Source organism: Leuresthes tenuis, unplaced genomic scaffold, assembly GCF_036924035.1.
Source record: "Leuresthes tenuis unplaced genomic scaffold, fLeuTen1.0.hap1 SCAF_23, whole genome shotgun sequence".
Taxonomy (NCBI): domain Eukaryota; kingdom Metazoa; phylum Chordata; class Actinopteri; order Atheriniformes; family Atherinopsidae; genus Leuresthes; species Leuresthes tenuis.
Window position 1 is genome coordinate 9887243 of NW_027325377.1, and position 20450 is coordinate 9907692.

The 20450-nt window shown below is 41.4% G+C and overlaps 1 protein-coding gene across 10 annotated transcripts in view; it reads right to left on the reverse strand.

The window, feature by feature from the left end:
• Positions 1–20187, reverse strand: part of sbf1 (SET binding factor 1) — a 50398-nt gene extending 30211 nt beyond the window's left edge. For 5 of the 10 annotated variants that reach the window (XM_072377244.1, XM_072377242.1, XM_072377241.1 and 2 more), the window contains exons 1-4: positions 19958–20186; positions 2527–2612; positions 491–628; positions 225–347 (exon numbers count right to left, since the gene is read on the reverse strand). In XM_072377244.1, the coding sequence (XP_072233345.1) occupies positions 225–347; positions 491–628; positions 2527–2612; positions 19958–20012 (402 nt within the window). In that variant the 5' untranslated portion in view covers positions 20013–20186. Of the gene's footprint in view, positions 1–224; positions 348–490; positions 629–2526; positions 2613–19957 lie in introns of all 10 variants that reach the window. The other 5 variants (XM_072377238.1, XM_072377235.1, XM_072377236.1 and 2 more) reach the window with 2 other exon arrangements.
• Between the last annotated feature and the right edge of the window lie 263 nt (positions 20188–20450).

Here is a 20450-nt window from a genome sequence, read left to right on the forward strand (position 1 = left end):
ACATAACCATACAACAGGGCCACACATAACCCATTTACTGGGAAAAATTTTAAATGCTTTTAAACGCCCATTTAAATCCATCACAGAGACTAGCCAAAAGCAGGTAGTTCCAGCATATTTATGAAATCCTTATTGTCTACCTTGTAAATGGCAAAAAAAAGACAGACTGTAAATGCGCCCAAATTCTGACACACGTTGATTAGGAAAAGCTGATGGTGTCGTACCCTAAACACCTCAGTGTAATCGAGCCGAGACACCAGCACCAGGCTCTTGGGGGCAAAGATCTTAGCTGGTTGGACAACGGCCGGCTCCTCATCTGCCTCATCCACCTCGCTGGCCTCAGACTTCTGCAGGTGAGAAGAGAACAGGAGCAAATAATAACTACAACTTTCAACTGAAATGAATACCTTGAACCATAAACCCCATTTACACAGGGTTGTGCATGAGACCCAGTGTCACTGTGAAAAGCACTTGTTGAAATCTGACTTACCTGTGGATTGTCCAAGCCCTCCCAGAAAGTAAAACAGGCACAGTAGTGACGGTCTGAGCTGATATCAGTCAAAACGGCAACAAAGAAGGAAGCTGGCTGCCGCTCAGGAACCAGCTGCCAACCACTGGGCTGACAGAACTGAAAAGGAGGAGGGAGTAACAGTGGACAGGAGATGAAAGAGGTGAGATGGGGGTACGGTTTGAAATCAGATGGTGAAAGAGTGTGAGAAGAAAAAGAGAGACAGAAACATTAGTTATACAAAACATCAGTGGCTCACAGCACCTCGGGATTCATCCAAGGTTTGGCTACAAAAATGCTGCAAAACCGGTTCTGAAAGCCTATTTTAAAAACAGCATAATATCTTCAACTGAGCAATGTGATTCAACGGTATAATAATGTCTAATCACAATCAAGCTGGTTGTGGGATATAACTTCCAAATATTTGCTTTCACCACAGGAGAAGTTGAAGTGTTGACTGTTGAGAATAAACAACAGAAAGTCAACATTAGCTGTTTTTGTCAAGTTATGATTTATCATGCCGTTATTAAGTCATCTGACTTATATGATGACTTGACTCGGAGTTGGTTTTGTTAACAGGTTATACTTGCTATTTGCTGGTTTTTTCAATCAAAAGTCAAGTCCATGCTGAAAAAGTTTAGAAACAACTTTTTTTTTTTTTTTTCACGTCGAGATCACGGAGCGGGTCAGCTGTTAACTGGCCGACCATTTTAACCAACGCGGGACTCTGTGCTGACTGAGCCGGTTCAACAATTAAACTACACAAATGTTATGGATTTTCCCCACTCAGTTTTCCTCTTTTTTTCCCTACTTTTCTGCATCAAGTCAAGTAAGATATAATAAAGGTATTTACACATCTTGTGACTAAAAATTAAGCTGCTGCATTGGTGCTTTTTACTTCAGCTACTAGACGTTTTTAAGTCGAAAATGTGACTTCAGTTCTTGTTTCGTTGGTTACTCTTTGTCATCCCTTGTTTGTACGTTCAAAGTGAGTATCCAAAAATAGATGCTCAGCTAACCACTAATGGTTTTTGGCTTGTTTCCGTGTAGACATCTCTAGAGTTTTACGTATCATTGTAAATTCTCATTTTAATGAGGTTAAACGAAAATGTTATTTAAAAAAAAAACACTTTTACTTAAATTTTGTGTCTTGGAAACTTGGTTCGACAGAATCAACGGTGTCATGGAAAGGTGTGGGTCACCTCTTCTTTTCTTTATTCACTCTAGTTCCTTTTATTACAATAGTTCAATTGGAAGCTGCCTCAGTAAATCTAGAACATGCAGTCAAAGGAGATCTGGATGCATGTGAAAGCAGCCACCCTTAGGCTTCAAAAACCAAACGAAACAAAACCAGCAGAAAGAATTGGCACAGCCCATTTAAAAGTTTGATGCACTCTAAGGAACAACACATTGGTATGCTTAGCAACATAATAAGACCTGAACATCCACGGACGGCAACAAAATGCCTTCCATCAAGTCCAACGCAGGGAAGAACATTTTTCCAGAAGGAGGCATACAATCATTAAGTGTATATGGGTGAAAAGTCAGATTAAATGGTTCCAAATCTTGTAAAGTTGACTGGATGGTGATTCACAGTACAGATGACCTACAGCTTGCTCCAAAAATAACCCAGTATTTCTTCAGGGTAAAGAAATGGACACCTGCAGGCTGGCAAAGTTGAACTAAAGAAGAAACCCATTAGCAGTAAAAATGAACACATATTTGTTTATCTAAAATCTTTCTTCCAATTTGCATGCAAATACCCACAAACTCCCCATATATCGAACTCTATATTTATTTCAATAATGTAACTTGTGTTGGTATAGCAGCTAAAATAAAAACAATATAACATCAGTGTCCAAATTGTTTATAGACCTAACTGATTATCCTGTAACACTAACGGCTGTTGGTGATTGACATCAACTATTTCAGTGCCAGACGATCTGAACCCCTAACCTTCACAGGGTTGATGGCCTGGTCCTGGTACACAGGGACATGACTGTCAAGAGTTGACTTACCAGCTCTACGCCTTGTGGGAACGGGCTGTCCTCCCAGTCTTTCTCAGGAAACCGCTGGAGAATGCGACCTTGACCTTCACCCTCGACTGCAGGGAGACAGACAGAGGGACAAAGGCAGAGGTCAGTCTGTGTTGTCTACATTGTTTGTTGCCGGTTTGTTCATACAAATAAGCTCCTCAGAGTTTTTATAAACCATTTACAAACCATTGGAGTTGCTTGGCTCTCGTACATTGGCGCACAAGTAAATGTCTTATTCTGATCATCTCGTAAAAGAAGAAATTATTTCTGTTATTGCACTACTGTCTACCGCTATGATTTGGGACAATGACAGAGTATAGTATGTGTTCTGCATTAGCTCGGTAACCTGATTAAATTTCTAATTTCATGCCACATATAGTATCTCACTAAATCTTGATATCGCTAAAATCTAAACAGAGAGACTAGCTCAGAGGATGCTGCCTAACCAAACTATTATTTTCTAATGGAACCAAGTCTCTTTGGACCAACATAAAAAACATGCCCTCAGTCTAACATTTTACCATATTTTTGATCAGGACAGCTTGTTTGAATGAGAGTTAGGTTGTAGTTTGATGTCTACTCTTACTTTCAATAGCTAACGTCTACATTTTCTCCAAAACTGCACCAGGTTACAGCGACTTCTCTGTTACTCAAAAGGAAAACTAAGGAAAACCTACTGAAAACAAATTATTTTCCACCAAATATCTTTTATAGAGCCAACTGTCAACTGCCCTAAGATTAGTTTCCAACAGCTCATGTATGCAGCATGAAAGGAGATTTAAAGGTGATGTAGGAAATTTCCAAAAGCTCTTTTCTCATCTTTGTATAATACCTCAGAATCCAGTGCCAGGAAAGACTGCACAGGCCTGTGTGTTCTTGGTGCCTTAAACTCTAGACACGTTGACTTTGTTAGCTTTGTGAGATCGGGCCAAGCTGCTAAAAGGTTATAAGTCACAAAAAATAAACAAAATGGAGCACGCTCACCCTCCTGATCTTTTCTATTTACCGCACATGACATGTATCAATAAAAAAGATTAAAAAAAGAAAGTGAATGACGAAAAAGTATGAATGAGTGAAAAAGGAAATAACAAAAGCTCCTTAGCTATTAGAGAATTGAACCAGTTCCTCTTATGACTGCCACTCAAGACACTTCAGCATAATTCAACTTTACAAGAAAATGTCCGATGCATAATGAGGGAAGATTCGACTGCAACTCAGATTTGTCTTAATAGTTTGAAAAATGTGCAAGCATGGCAAAATCCCTATGAGGCAGTACTTAGAGATCAGGAGTAAAGTAATTCAGCCGAGCAGCCAGTGGTCAGTTGATAGAACAACATACACCAACAGATCATGTTAGGGCCCCATTTAAAAAGCATGTTGAAGGTGTGCCAACCAATGCCACGGATGAAAAGACATCAGCAATGATCTTAGAGAAGCAATAGTTACTGCCCATAACTCTGCAATGATCAGAGAAACTGCAAAGAACCAAAGCGCTACATTTCAGACTCTGCAGGCCTCAGTTAGCATGATAAATATTAAAGTTCATGATAGAACAAATAGAAAAAGACTTAACAAGTATGACTTGGTTGGAAGGACTGCAGGAAAAATCATCTTCTCTCTTAAAAGAACGTGACAGTACAGCCTAAGTTTGCAAAGTTGCATCTGAACAGACCACAAGCTTTCTGGAACCATGTCCTTTGGACAGACTAGACCAAGTAGAGAAGTTTGGCAATGAATCGTGCCATGTTTGGCAAAAACCACAGCATATCAGCACAAACACTATACGAACTGTCAAGCATTGTGGTGGAGGGGCGATGACATTACGGGCATCTTGTATTCACTAAAAGAACCAAAAGCTTCTCTGTATACCAAACAGATAGCTAAGGCTTGGCTCAAATTGGGTCGTGTAGGAGGACAATTATCACAAACACAGCAGCAGACCTACAACAGAATGTCTGCAATGGTGCTGCAATGGTCCAGTAAAAGTCTCGACCTCAACCTGACTGAAACAATGCGGCACGTCCTCCAAAAACGAAAACAGCGATGTAAAGAACAGTGGAGCAGAATTCCTTCAAAATTATGTGAAACTGATAGCTTCATAAAGAAAACAATTACTTTAAGTTATCAATGCTTCTGGGTCTACAAGCTACTGAATCAGGGAGTGCATTTATCTTTTCAAACGCTGCTTCTGCATTTTGTATTATGTTAAGAGTTGCTGTTCATCTGAGATTGCATTTAACTACTTTGAAGACCCAAATAAAGCCATAGAATTAAAAGAGGGTGTGCTTTCTTTTTCAAAAGACTGAAAACTGTCAGGTTAGTCTGCAAGTGCTGGTTAAAAAAAAAAAAGTGTTGAAATTCTTATTTTCTGCTGGTTAATGAGGCCATTTCCAGTGTTAGAAATGGCCTTTGGTGGCCAAGGCCTGGCTCATCACAGCATCACAATGACACAACAAGCTCAGTGTCAGCTCAGTTCCAGCCGAAGCCCTGCAGGCTGCTTAAAGACACCATTCATCCACATAGAGAATACACTTAGCTTCCCAATACAAAGGAAATACATTTAGAATAAAATGGCGAAAATACAAATGCTCCCCTATGCTAAAGAGTTTTCATCAGCCTTTAGAATAACCCTGAACGTGCACTAAATAGTGTCTAAGAGAAAACAACAGAGCCAGTGTGTCTTCACTAGGGAAACTATAGAGAAGCACAAACAATACACGAACAGAAAGTAGGCCAGCTCCCAAAACACACAGAGACATGGTAAAATCGTTCCTTCTTCTTCCCAACAAGGGACAGGCAGACACTTGTGTGAGCAGTGCTCCAAGATTAATAAATCTAAGACAAGAGGTTTATTTCCTCTCGAGGTGACTTTCACTCTCGTTCAAATTTCTAAAAACAAAAAAAAAACAACTTTTCTCTGCAAACTGGTGTTAATTAATTGCACTTTTGGTCTTCATAGTGCTGCATAAACTGGTCCACAACATGTTTGGAAAGGGTCGAGATGTAGAAAACCAGCCACACACAGCTCTCGCAAACACATGGGCTAGAATCAATTGTCATTCTTATCTTAGAGAGGTAAAAAAAAATAAATAAATAAATTCTACAAAGTACATAAACAAATCTGTGGAGAGGGCACAGAGTGAGATTTAGACAACGGCCTCTGTGTTCAGTGGCCTGCTCTGTTGTGTCGGCTCTCCCTTTCACACAGTCGGACTCGGCTCTAACATTTATCATTCTTCTCCTAATATATAAAGTACCAAAATACTAAAAGAGAATTTTTTGATATTTTACAACTGGGGAGATTTTCTTTTTTTTTTTTTTTGTAAGTGCATCTGCATAAGAATAAACATAATACTTTTTTCTCCAAATCTTTAACTTTATCTATACTCTATACAATTAGTTTCAACGCAACACACACTGGAGAAGCCCCTCTGCGCATCTGGCAGAGGGACTGTCCCTCCTAAAGAAAGACATCCTTTCTTCTGCTACTACTGCTGCCTCTGTAGTGCCGAGAAGAGCAGGGAGGAGAAGGCTGATACAAGTCCCAAAGCAAAGCTATGGTGGCAGAGAGGCAGAAATGCACAAACTCTGAGTAGTAATTAGTAAATGAGTACAGGGACACTGGAGCATGCATGGAGACAGAATGGACCAAAATGCACTCGTCACAGGAAGGAAGCACAGGAGGGCCCAGCAGAAGGGCTGTAAGGGCTCCTGTGCAAAAGCCAGACTGCTCCTTTGTTGCTCTCTGTCCAACAGAAACGAGTCAGAGCTGACGGCACAAACCAAATGACCCAACTCTCCGATTGCACTGTTTGTTTTTCTGCAACCTAATACTCTATTTTGGCATTTCTCTCCGGTTCTTGTGCCCATCACTCCCCAGCAGCAAAATCCATGTTTAGTAAATAAAGTGTTCAAAGAACTTCCATGTGCCCAAGAGCACCGAAATCTGATGTGATTTATACTTTATCAGAAAGATGGCTGGCCAATGAGCCATTTGCAATGTGCTGCAAAAAGAAAGATGCAGGATGAGTCATTTAAATTAATCTATACTGTAAATCTGGACATCATAATGTCGAATAAATGTATTGTCCAGCTTTAATTATTTGACTTTTTTTGACATTATTCATCCTCACTGTCCCTTTAAAAGACACAATTATGAAGCAATATCCTAGATCACAAGATTACAACCAGAAAGACAACTTTCACTCACATTTTTCTTTCTTTTCTTCTCCCAGAAATAATAGACCTTGCAGAATAGAAAGTGCCAAATTGCAGGAAGCTGCCATTTGATTCACTGATATTAGTAATAGTAGTTTCAGCTGCGCATACAAAACACACAACACTGCACTTTAATATTATTTACCAAGCCACCACGGCTGGCAACACACACTTATTTATACGCCAAACCCAAAATTTACTTACAATTTTCTCTTGGCTGTAGTTAATTTTAAACCATGGAATCTGTTCAATGGTAAGAAAGAAAAATAGAACTTTCAAAAACATTTGAGGTAGACAAAATACTAGAAAAAGACAGAGATGTTTCCATTGTTTCTCAGTGCGTGTTTGTAGACCTACAGCCACGGTGAAGCTCTTCATGACACTATTCGACATGCTTTTCAGTGAATGTTTGTGCAGATTCACTGTTGGCAGAGTGCGAACCATTGTGTTTCTTACCCCGATCCGTCAGGGACCGACTCCACACTGTTTTGTTTTTTTTTCCCCTACAGGAAAGACTTGCACATTTTTATGAATTGGGAAATGGCTGCAAAAATCTAATAAGCCGCAAAGCTTGCTGTAAATCAATAAAGAAACATGAAATAATGACTTAAGTCGTGATTTTTCATGGCAGTTTTTAAAAATCAGGATTTGTCAGCATTTGCATTTGTCATCAACTGTACTTCAGGTTGCCCCATTACAAGCTCAAATACTGAAAACTTGCCACAACAGAAGGGGAACAACACTTTTCGCACCAGCCGGTCAATAATAATTGATGTCATATACAGCCTTGCATTAAGAACCATTATTTAAATGGTACTTAACTTAAAGTGCAGTATTTCCAGGCAGCATGGGCGGCAGATAGATGTGGAGAATATCCCTCATTAACATTTGAAGCAGCGATGTGAAGAAAGGCTAAAACGCCAACCTAAAAAGCCTACCTCACATTCATAGTCTTTTGTAAAGTCTAACCCTCAATCCCACAAAACAATGAAAAGGGCAGTTGTAACAGCTTCTGCAGAAAGCTGCAACCAGGAATGAAAACATAAGGAACAAAAGAAAAGACAAGATATGACCCATTTAGGAGTGGCTGTGACATTTCCAGATCATATGCTCCATGACTGGTATAGCTTATGACTTTAAATGGATGTCATCCAGAGCGATGTGCAATTCTAAGAGTGGTAGAAATCCACCAAAGCAACTGGAGACTAATGCGAGTGCTCCTCTGCAGAATTATTACTTGAAGTATGGGAGCCTTTCTGCAACAAGGCGTGCTTGTAATAGAGGAACGGAAGCTCACTTTGAAATGTCTGAGTTTACAGAAACACACTCGCATGATAGAAAAGTTGACACAGCCGAGCTGGCCGACACATGTAAGTCACATGACTAAATTACGCGAAAATGAAAGCAGCTTTACTGGGATTTCAGCTGTATTAATATACAGTTACGTTTCACAGTTTTTACAAAACAAAGATGGAACTTTAGAGCATGTGGAGAGACTCTAGGCCCATTTGAGTCCAGTTGAGCGTATACATGCTTCGCGATTAGTTCCCCAACCCAACAGCTCAGGGCTAGTCCAGCTTTGAGAAGCACAATTTTGGTCGAACCAACTTCATTTTAAAGTTCAGTATTGGTCGTACTAGTAATGAATCTTTTCCGAGCACCATGCAAACGGGCTGAGACTTAATACTTTCTTTCTGTTGGCAGAGTGATGCGCTACCACACAGACAGACATGTTGATGATGTACGAGCCTTTGTAATATGAGAGGAATTTGAAATAAACAGAGTTGCCTTGCAGGTGACTTGCCGTTGGCAGCCTGTTGAGTAACAGGTGCAGTGTAGTTTCTGCAGGACTATCAGTTTCATTTTGAGGCCAGACATGAAAACATTTTCATGATGCAAGAGATCATTGTTCTTGCATTTCGTACACCACTATCCATCTTTCTGGGCACCAACGCTTGCAAAGATTAGCTTTGCATCTTCCTGCGTATTTACAGATGCCGAAATCAATTCTAGGAATTCTAGGTGTTCGCTGGTTGCACCTCGCACGCCTCTCCTCAGCAAAATGCTAACTTGGTTGACTGGCTCCAGTTTTTCTTTGTGTAAATTGAGTACATGTTGCGAAAAAAAAAAAAAAGAGTTTCTCCTTGCTTTGCTAACTCCTTTGCTAACTGTAGCTTAAAACACGTTATTCTGAAACTGCACACCCATGTCTCCAAAGGTTTGACTAACATAAAGCAAGAGCTGTAGTCATGAGGCATCCTGACAGAAATCACTTCAAACTCAAGAAAACACAACGGCCGCAACATGACCTGAATCTCTTATAGGTTTAACCAAAGCAAATATGGCACCGGCAGCTGTGCTGTTTCTGCTTTCTTGTCTATTTCTAAATCAGGAGGAGTGTATCAGCATTTAGTTCCAACCGTGCTGACCAAAGAGACCTCATCAGTGTGCTGTGAGTGTGAACAGGCTTTGCACCCACCACTGAACTCTCTAGGAAGAAGCAGAAAAGAGCCAAATCAGACTTCCTTGCCTCCTGGTTTTGTCAACATCCCCATTCTGTCTCAGTTTTTCACAGGTCCTGGCTCTGACTGCTGGCAAAAAAAAGAAACTAAAACATGTTCAAAATAAACCTTTGGGCTGCTGTATAACACGTTTCTTGCTTCTTTTTTCATCTTATTTGCTGCAGACTGACACCTAGGTTATATTCAGACACACAATGCCCACACATTCTACCAGAATAACAAAAAAAGAGAACTTGTTTTCTAAAGGTAAATTATAGGAAATTAAAAGAGGACCAAGAAAGAGGGATGGCTGCAGAAGATGAGAGTTAGGCGCAGCTGAGGAAATGTGGTTCATACAAGTCTGCCAAAGTGGGTGATGACTCCTCACACAGATGACTACTACCAGTGACATTGAATGGAAGAAACTTGTGTGATCACTGAAAGATGGCAATCAAAGCAGGAATGAGCGTATAGCAGTGTGCGAATGTCGGTGTGTGTGTGTGTGTGTGTGTGTGTGTGTGTGTGTGTCATGCTCTTGTTGCTGAACCCGACCACAGCTTCTCGTTTGCAAGCTTCAAAACCACAGTGACACGAAGGGCCGTTTCCACGGCGACTGCAGCAGTTGGGACACAAAAGCTCAAAGCCTGGCTTGTTTTCATGCATGTTTGTGTGCAGATTTGCAACCATCTACAAAATGAAGTATTTACGTTTGCTGGAGCAAAGCTAGCACACACCAGTTCAAACGTCTGAGAAAGGAAGTTCGACCTAACCAATGCTTCATTGGTTTCCCTTTTCATACTCCGCTTTTATGGTACGAATTATCACAAACGCATCATCAGATAAAGTTGTTGAATTCGAGCCACATGATAAGGTTGCAGCAGGAGTAACTATATCGCAGGTTAGATGTGATCTTGATGTACAGGGTCAGAGCTGCCATCACAAAATCACAACTGTGTTAAGATAATAACACCAGAAAAGTTTATGAAGTTTGGGTGAAACACACAATACCATGACGTCTATAAATACAGCCCCCACACACTCTCTGACAGCCCTCTTTCTGCTGTCCACGCCGCACACATTTCTCACAATTAAATATGCTGCACTAACTGATGCATTCACTAACACTAAAAACATGCACATCAGTGTTATTGGATAAGAAGAGGGCTTGTGAGTCACACTGGGATATGAAGCAGTCACACACCAACATTTAAGAGCTTTTCTGCATTTCAATAAGTAACATTTGACATTCAGCACTTTCTGGATTTGGTGTCAGATGATAGGGAAGATGATAACCTTACATAAATGAATGAGTCAGTTCATGTTCAAAACCAACAGGCTGAGCACAGCTGCCATTGAGGAACTAAATGGAGGGGTGATAAAAAGCTCCGTCCGGCAGCCACCGTAACCCTGGAGACAATGTGGGACATTTTCTTTGTACAAAAGCTCTTCAGCAAACTCACATCCTTCCTACAAAACTAATACCCACCCACCCCACTCCACCATTATAAACCAAAACAGAAAGGGAAGGCTTTCCAGGAGAGGAAATGGTCTTGATGCAGAAAGAGGGTCCACTCTTATTTAGTTTTAGGGGATCCTTTTCAGAGTAAATTCACAATGAGGCGTCACACAAAAAGATGCTATTGACTTTTCTTTCCGTATGTCACTTTTGCTACAAGTGCTGTCTGTGACTGATCATCTGAGCCAGCAAATGGATTTGATAGGGGGGGGGGGGGGGGACCTGCCAAAACTCACCAACTCCCAAAAAGAGCACAGATCATGTGTTTTGTCTTCACTCTGAGCGTTTTTATCTGAACCAAGCATATCCAGGATTAAACTTCAAACTAACACCAACAGAACTCATCTTTTTTAGTAATTTATACTGGTCATTAATAAAGCATATCAGCACATTAATTATTTCTGATTGCAATGAATAAAAGAAGTATGGCAAGGAGGTGAAATTTTAAAAAATGTCATTAAAATGATTAACTTCAATATAATGTCAATCCCTGCTACTACACGCCTTTGGACAATTACATACATAAGATCTGTGGAGCAAAGGCCGGAGGGAGTCATCACAATTCATTAGCTACCGCTATTTGACCTCCTCTGTACAAGTTAAAAACTAAAGGGGGAATGGTCAGTCACAAAATTGTCCAATTAACTGCTATAGCTGTAACTGACAGGTCGGTTTTACAAAGTAACTTGCTGGAGCCGGACAGCCCTTTGAGGGTTTCTCACACATTGTTATTTGTGCTGCCCAAGTGTATTAAGAACTGCCCAAATGTATTTGACAATCAACTCGTGGATTTTCACGTGCTCCGTGCAGCGCTTCTCTGCTACAAGCATAGATCGTTCTTCAGTGTGGTGGCCGATTACTGGAAACTACGAATGAACAAGGAACACAACACAACAGCTGACAAGCATTCTGTTGCAACGTGAATACGACGAATGACGATATTTACAAGCAAAAAGAACATCGCAAAATATTCATCACTCAGCAAGAGGCAGATCATTCCAGTTTTAGGTGTAACTAACACCTTAATAACTTATACCACTGTATCATGAGCTCTGATATACCGAGCAAACTGATTTCAATAGAGGGCTTAATCAAAGCTATCAGCCCCTATGTTCTTAATGACAGAATTTTGGACTTTAGTGGAGATCATTCTCTGCCAGTTTGTTGTCACTGCTCAGCCGCCAGCATACACAGGAGTCAAAATGATAGCACAGTATGTATTAATGCTTTTCTATTACATGGCACAGTATGGTACAATACAGCTCGCTTCTTTTTGGGGGAGGGAGAGTTCCGTTGATATTAACTGCAACTTTTTTGTGGTCCTACCTCAGCCAAAGTAAGCCAAAGGTTCAAAGTAAGCCAAGGTGATGCCACAAAGAGGCACGGAAACATTGCAAAACCACTTATTGGTCAGAAAGATCCAATACCTGTGGACACAACAACAATGTCTCTACAGCAGCACACACACCGAAACCTCACCTTGGTCTATGACGCTTTTGAAAGTCACGCACATAATTTACAATATAAGTCACAGAAATTTAATTTGTGCCGTAGAACAATATTCATGCTCTATACTTCTCAATCATATGTCAGTTTGGGGAAAAAAAAAGTCTAAAGTGCTAAATCAGTGGGATGTCTTAAACACACACTGGGAATTTTCCTCTGTTCTGCCGAATCTCCACAAATGCTGATCCGGCCCACGTCTAAGGGATACCGTCAGAGGTAGAAAATAAAGCGAGAAAAGGAAAAGAGTTGAACCAGAAGAGGAAAAATACAACTCAAGCCTTTTTCCTTTTCAAAGTTGGCTTCTGACACTTTAAAGTCAATAATAAGGCTAGGAATATTACATCTTTTGCATATTTGACAACGTGCAGGGAAGTTTCTGTTCAGCGTGTCGACAACGGTTCGTCGGGGCTATTAAAGACATGCATGGCATTCTTCACAGTCACAGTATTTATAGAGGAGTGTTAAGGGGACAAGGGTTAATTAATACTGGCAGTTACTCATAATCAAACTTCCGTGCACTACCTCAGAATACTTCAACAGGAAACATGAACACTGTGGCCTAATGCACCTACTCGCAGCTTTTCATCCGAAACCCAAATCTTCCATCTTTACTCTTCAAAACCCTACTTCACTTACAATTTCCTTTCCTTCTCAAGCCGTGCTACATTCTGTTGTGAAACTGAAAGTTGCAAATAAACTCCCTCCTCCACAGTCATCAAAAGAAAAGAAAAGAGCACATGTGCAGGAAGTTATATCTCAATAAAAACAGCGTGTCTAAGAATAAGACGGGGAACCAGACCAAGTGACAGTAAAACAATGGAAGCAGCAACCTGGGTTTGGGAATAATCTGTAGTTTAACACTTATTACTGGGATTCAAATCCCAGTAATAAGTGTTCCTATTTGCCATCAGCATTCAAAGAGTAGAATATGAGAGCAGAAAACATGCAATTCCTTTTAGTTAAAGCTGTATGCTGCATCTGCTTTCTGAGGAAACCTGAAAGTATAGATTTGACGCTGTCAACTTAAAACCAAACTTAAAAGAGTGACGTGAATAACCTTTACAGAATACCAGACCTACTTCTGGTGGAGGGGAGAGCATCAGGAACCATGCTATAAATATAGTACAATATCACTGACACTGAACTAGGTCCAGACCAATAACTGTCCCTTGATCTGCATATCAAACCAAACACAGGCCATGAGATTAGAGCAGGGGTTATCAGGCACAGTGGGTATATGGGTGGCAGATTTTCTATTTTTCTGACACACAGATTTGACCTAAATTGTTTCTTCATGAAGATGAGACTTAATCTTCTACTGCCAGTACTTCTTTTGCATAGAAATGTTTCAGGGCCTGAAATGAGTTTTTTCAAAATTTGAGGGAATGCCCTCTGCATGATATTAAAGGAAGGGGATAGGGGATACTACTCGTTGTAAGTTGACCTGTTCTTCGCTTAGATTGTAGTTTGTTGCTCTCGAGGCTTTAAACTTTATGCGATCACGTAATCCGTTATCACTCGCCTTCTCCTTTCTTGGGGTGTGCTCACATTTTGGGACCCGGATAGTTTGGCACTGTGGTCCAGACCAAAGCACAAATTTGTCCTGGTCCACTTTGTCATCTTAAATCATTTCCTTTTATCAAACAAACAGATGCACCGATTAAAGACATTAAGACAGGGTCACAACCTGATTGGACAGCTTCTACAATTGATTTATATTGTTAACAGAAATTACATACTTTCAGAACAATGCTGTATTTTAGGATAAATGTACTCCTAAAATTTAAATAAGCTATATGCAGTGGTATTTCTACATGTCACAAAAAACTTTTGAAATACATTAAGTCCAAAAAGTCCCACAAACGAAGACCAACACAGCTCATTTGATCAGAAGAATAAGATAAGCTTTAAATAAAGTATGAGGTTATGCAGGTTTGTCTTTCCCGTTGCATACGTATTTAAATCAAATCACACCAGAGTTTATTTGGAGGCAGACCAAAACCCTCCTTTTTGAGCTCTCTCGGTCCACCCTTTTGTTGTGGGCCAGGGTTCACGTTCACCATCTTTGCACTAACGAAACAATTGCACCAAGCACATCACCAGGGTTAGCTTATCTTACTAAAATCTCTTCAGTGTAAACACATCGTTTGGGTAACCTCTTTTATCTGTAAAAGTGTGATAGCCCTTCTCCTGGTGGCTCTATTTTCTCTCATTTCCATGGTTTAGGACACCAAACCATTTATTTAAATCAACGGTACGCCTTGAAATAACGCTCATTATTCCCAATTTCTGCATTGTCAGGTAACCTTCGGCTACTTTATGCATACCTCATCCAGGCAATAAGAGAAACTTGGCAGATTTCATACAGAGCACACAAGTAACAATATTATCACTTGTTAAAAAATGTAAACATTAGGAGTAAGTCAACACTTGCAAGTGGATCCTTTGCATATACTGTGCCAGCCACCCTCAAACAGCCAACTCCACTAATCCCAAGAACCTCGCTATCTGCAAATCAAAACTGCTCCCGACATGCTGGAATCACCCCTCAGGGATTTGAACGATTGCTCCCTTGAGCTCCAACAGCCTGACTGTGAAGAACACTGACTCAGCCTTTGTCCTAAGAGGGGACAGCTACATTCTCTGAATTCCAGGGTCACATTCAAAGCACTAATGAAGAGGGCATCCCTAACAACACCATATTCACGCAAACGTACACAGCTAAAAGTTGTTGGGATTACTTTTTTTTTTCCATGTCAGCTGCCTCTCATGAAGCTTTTTAATATTCTTTAAAAGTCCACAACATGGTGCGTTCCTGAATTCAATTCACAAGTCACATCCAATAATCATCACAAAGTGTTATCCTCGCTCATGCTCATTTTCCACCCTTGCAGTATGACACAAATTGCTAATGTCCATTGCTAAAAGGCATCAATACACACCTTCACTGAATACGAGCCTATGGTCTAGAAATTAATGTTTTATATCAAATGAGGCTTCAAAGTTGGCAAGGGTTTTTCCAAATCTAAATCTAGGGCATGAACATTCAGCCTTCTGTTGCCCCTTTGGGTGCAGATAAAATTGACCTAACATGCACAAACCACCTACAACACAAAAAAGTGTCCAACAAATATTAGGATCGCAGTTTAAGTGAGCAGTATCTGGCAGAAGAAACGTCTGCTGACAGAAGAAGTCTGCGAGTCCAATTTGAGTGAAGATGCATGCGTGCAGAAAGCATGTGTCTGTATCCTTCCTCCAGTCCACACAAACACCCTCTCTTCTGTATCTGTGGAGTAGGAATGAGGGAATGAGGGCAGGGTTGGGGCCCTGGGGCCATCGTCTCCCTTGTTAATAACAAGCATTCAGAACAGCAGACAGACGGGTGTGATGTAGCCACACACCCCATGCATGCACTTGCACACACATACTGAGATTAGAGCAACGTTCCATCAGTGATATGATGGAGGTCTTGCCCTTACTTCAGCACTGTATACCTTCCTTGCACTCTTTTTTGATCCTGCAGAGAGCTGAAACAGCAATTTGGGACAAATTATTGCTACGGCTAACTTCCTAATAAAAATCTTATCATGCATTGTAACTGGTCTAAAAGAAACCAATTACTGGTTTAGTGTGCTGCGAATGCTCATCACAACCTGCAGGCCACGTGGGGCTACACGCTGCCAAGGTAACGCAGCAAATATACAGAGACTCTGTGCCACTGCCAGCAGTGCCCAAGCAGGCAGGCCATCTGAGTCGCAGACGAGAGAACAGCTCACGCCAGCACACTCGCACAAGCATCCGCGCACGGCAACCACGGCTGCGACCCAGCGTCACTCTGTCCCCCTATGAAAGGCTGATTGTGAGGGCTATTTCTGGAGGGCCTGAAAGGCCGCAGCCCTGCTCTGGAGCAGTGGAGGAAGTGGCTGCCCGCAGGCAGGCACTGCTGGCCGGAGCACTCTGTTCTCCTCCATTCATCCACTTGCTTCATCTTGCCTGCAGTCAGTCTGAGATGTTTCTACCCCCCCCCCCCCCCCCCCCCCCATCAAATAAACTTGTCCCAGCTTTGCAGATCTTATGGCAACTAATGGTTCGCTGAGAATTAGATGGCAATATTTGAAAACAAAAATTGGGTTTCTATAGTAACCGTTAATTACTAGAAACCAATATGCAACAATTTCAAACAAAGTCCAAATGAATTGCATAATGATAAGCCTTTGAAAACATGCCCATGATGCAAGATGAGAGCTGTGGACTTTATACTTACAACATCTCATCTATATCTAAATCCTGAGGTTATACCATCATGACGTTTGAGTTTTGACCTGATAATCAGTCCATAAAGTGCTCAAATGTTGTACCTCCAATGTAAGCACTCATCTCAGGAGAGGGCGATTCATACAAAAGAATAAAAATCAAAATAAAAAAATAAAAAAATAAATGATCCAATAATACATTTTCTTTAAAAAAAAAAAAAAAAAGAAAAAAAGAATTTTTGTCTATGCATAGCAAAAGAATAAAGATAACGCTTTTCATTTCAAACAAACAAAACCTTTATGAGGAATCAAGATATCGTATATTGAAGTAAAGATCTTCCTGTATAAATGTTCTGAGACAGCAGATAAACTGTTCCGGAGAACATAAATGACCAACATTAATCGCTCATACAGCATATAGCGGGTCTGTAAACACGAGGAAATTTGAAGCTGCGGTTCACTATTGAAACCAAATCATTACTTTTATTTATAACCATTTACATTTACAGTTCAGAAATGACAACATTATCACTTAAATCATTATAATAACTTCATTTGCTTAAGTTTTAACTACATTTTTCCAAGAGTGCTCACTTTTTCTTTTATTAACTAATAATTACCCACCACAGTGCCTTAGCGGAAAGCTCAGAAACTGACGGCACCAAAAGATGCTTTTTTTCCCACACAATTATCTTTATCAGAAAATTAAGTCAAGCAATGCTCCATGTTTTGAGCGATATGGACATTATGAAGGCTTTGAAAATAGGATGCATGGCGTTAAGGATGTAATGTGGGCGTGAAATCATGACTAGAGCTAAAGTTTCCCAGCAAGGTCTCACAGCTCACTGATTAGGCTTTTTGGTTTATTTACTATGGTTTCATAGCACTTTAAGTCTGGTTGGCAATGTCCCAGTGCGACATTGTTTGACGCCAACAACAAACAACGTGAGTTTGTGTATGTCGACCAAAAAGCATCCTCGGTCTACCCTGGTAAGCTTTTCCTTCCTTGCTTCCTTTCCTTTTAAGAAGAGTCTGGTTGCCAGAGCTGCCAGTCTAGCCAGAAAACAGTCTTTCTGCATTCTCTTCAAGCCACCACTGCCTTAACCAAAACCCCCAAAATGCTGTGCACAGATGGAGCCACAACACAGCCTGTATGTTAACCTCTGTGTCTGTGTGTGTGTCTCACTGTCATGAATGAGACTGCCTCATGCAAACGCACACAAACCAAACACGCCCCTCTCCTCGTTTCCAAACACGCACACGGGGGCAATCTGGATTCTCACTCTACATAAGTCCCCCTTGAGTCCTCTCCCACCTTCCTGTTTAGGCTTCAGACTGTAAATCCAATTGGTTGCTGAATCTCTGACACAGTGAAGGAACCACTGTCAAAACACGGTGACATGCTGTGGAGTTTCTTAGGAGACTTTGGAAAGAGGACCACACCCCAGCAACTGTAGACAATTCACTACGCATTGGCAGCCATGTTGGTTCTAGGATCCACTGATGGTCGTACGCAGCATCTATGTTGGGCACAACGTGAGCAACCCGACACTTTAAAGACACAAAGAGGATGAATGGAAAACAAGTCAAGCCCATTTAAAAATCATAAAAAAGCGGGTAAGAAAGAAGCTCTTTTTGTAAACACCCACAAGGTTCCTATTGGTAATAGTGACCTGAAAAGGAGATGAGCTGAAATGATGTCAGGGCTGACAACCTGTCAGTGCCCACACTCGCGAAACATTCCACCAAGTGATAACAACCGCACACACAGAGAGATGCACACAAACACGTAGACAGGATGTATGAAATATTTAGAGACAAGAGGAAACGCCACTGTACTGTAGAACTCTTCCTACTCCTAGGATCAAGGATAGTTCATAACTGATGAGTAGCAGCGTTTTCCTTCTCGTGATTTTAGAGCCAACACAGCAGGGAATGAAAAATATAACCCGGCAACAAAATATTACATTGGCACAGCAAATGATGAGAGTAATGTCAATAGCAATGGAACACACCTTAGAGCAACAGGAGTTGTTAACCACGACAACCACTTTAGAAACTTAACATCGAACGTGGCTACCCTGAACAGTGAGGCAACAGTATAAGGGCAATGCCAACAAACATCATCAGCCTTAAGTGTCTGCATTTTACAAGATATGGGAGCCTTGATCCATTAAAGACATTGTGGCTTTAGTGTCTGGTTCCCAGATGCTTTTTACAGGCTTCCACTCCTTTGCATTGCATTCAAGTACTGCAGAACAGGAAGGAAAGTTTCTGCAGCGTTTGCAGTGTCCACCTTAGAACATCCTGTATTCAAACCCTTCGGTAAGACAAAAAAACAAACTATAAGATGCAAAAAGTGCACTAATGCAATGCAAAGGTTGCTCCAGCATCATCAAGATAAAAGCTAGCTATTTGCTTACTTTCGGGCACAGAGCACTTGTCATGTTACAATTTGCCACTTATGAATAAATCATAAGCGAAATTCCCCTCCAAATAAAAGACAGTACCAAGTTACAAGTTGCAAGCTTTCATGGGATAGGCGGGTTGCATATTTCATGATTAAACGGGCCATTATACTGCTCAGATCTAGGCCAAGGCTCAGGCTGAAGGGAGAGGGGAGGGGGTTCAGATAACGGTCCAAACCCCGTCCCAACAACGCAAGGGAACTGAGCTCCGGTGCGAGGGGGCTCAGGGAGGGGCAAAGCCATCTAGGCTAATCCACGCAAAACACAGTCAAGGAAAACAATAAGCAACTCTGAGGAGAAGAAGCACCAACGTCTAGTTTAAAAAGATTTAAAAAGATCTAAATCGATTCCAGGTAGAAATCGTGGTGTGACGGTCCTCAGTTACTGCTTGGGACACTGACAACTCGCCATAACATCCTGTGTAACTTTCTGCTTCAGGGGGACAGTTATTTAATGTCACGTGTGATGCTTGTAAATTAGAGACCGCAGGGCAAGAGACCGTTTAAACGATGAAACGGGAGACATAAATTCGTTTTAGGTCACAGTCGACTAAACAGCCCCCCCCCCCCCCCCCCCCCTTCAGCTAGCCGTAAATGTTAGCTCTTAGCAAATTAAGTTAGCCTAAGTTTGCTGTCAACAGAGTAAGAGCGTTTATTTGTTAGAGCTAAAACCAGTTTTGAGCTTAAGAGATGTAATGGAGATGTGGATTCGGTGTACTCTCTGGTCGGAAATGCGTGACACCACCTGTCAGTCTCGCACTCAAGCACACTAATCCCATGAGGCCTGTGCGTCCCCGGCCTAAATTTGACGATTCGCCATATTGACAGCGCCTAATATTGGTCAGCTGTGAATGGCGTCCCGGCCGGTCCCCGCCTCCCTCCCCGCCTTCTGTTTACCCACAGCTAGTGCTTCGCTGTAAAAGCTAACAGGACGGCTAATTCAAGCACCCACCTCGCTTGTCGAGGTCGTAACCGACCACAACAAAGTAGTCGGCGAGCCTGGCCATCTTTGGAGCTCACGGCGACAGGCCTTTCTCTGTAAATCCTCTTCTCTTTTTGCAGTCAATAGTCCATTTACGTGCTGCCGGCGATAGAAACATCACGGGAGACAGTAGCATCCTTCCAGCTGCACTCCGCCGCCATACTGTCAGTATGCCTTGCCCTGACAGCCGAGAGCCGCGAGCCTGCGCACTGTGGGACTTCCAGGGAGGGGCTGCTCGTCAAGAATGTCCCATGTGGGGAGCCAAACCAGTTCGGGGGCCACAAGTCTGACCAAAACCTATAATTAACTCAGTTAAATTAAAGCAATGCCAGCGTTACGGAGGTGAAAGGTAACGCTGATTTGAGGAGTCCTCAAATGAAGAGGATCCACAAAAAACTTAAAGGAGTGTGTTATTTTGAATCGTGTATCTGAGTGCTCTCTGCGTTTTAATTTATCTTTAGAA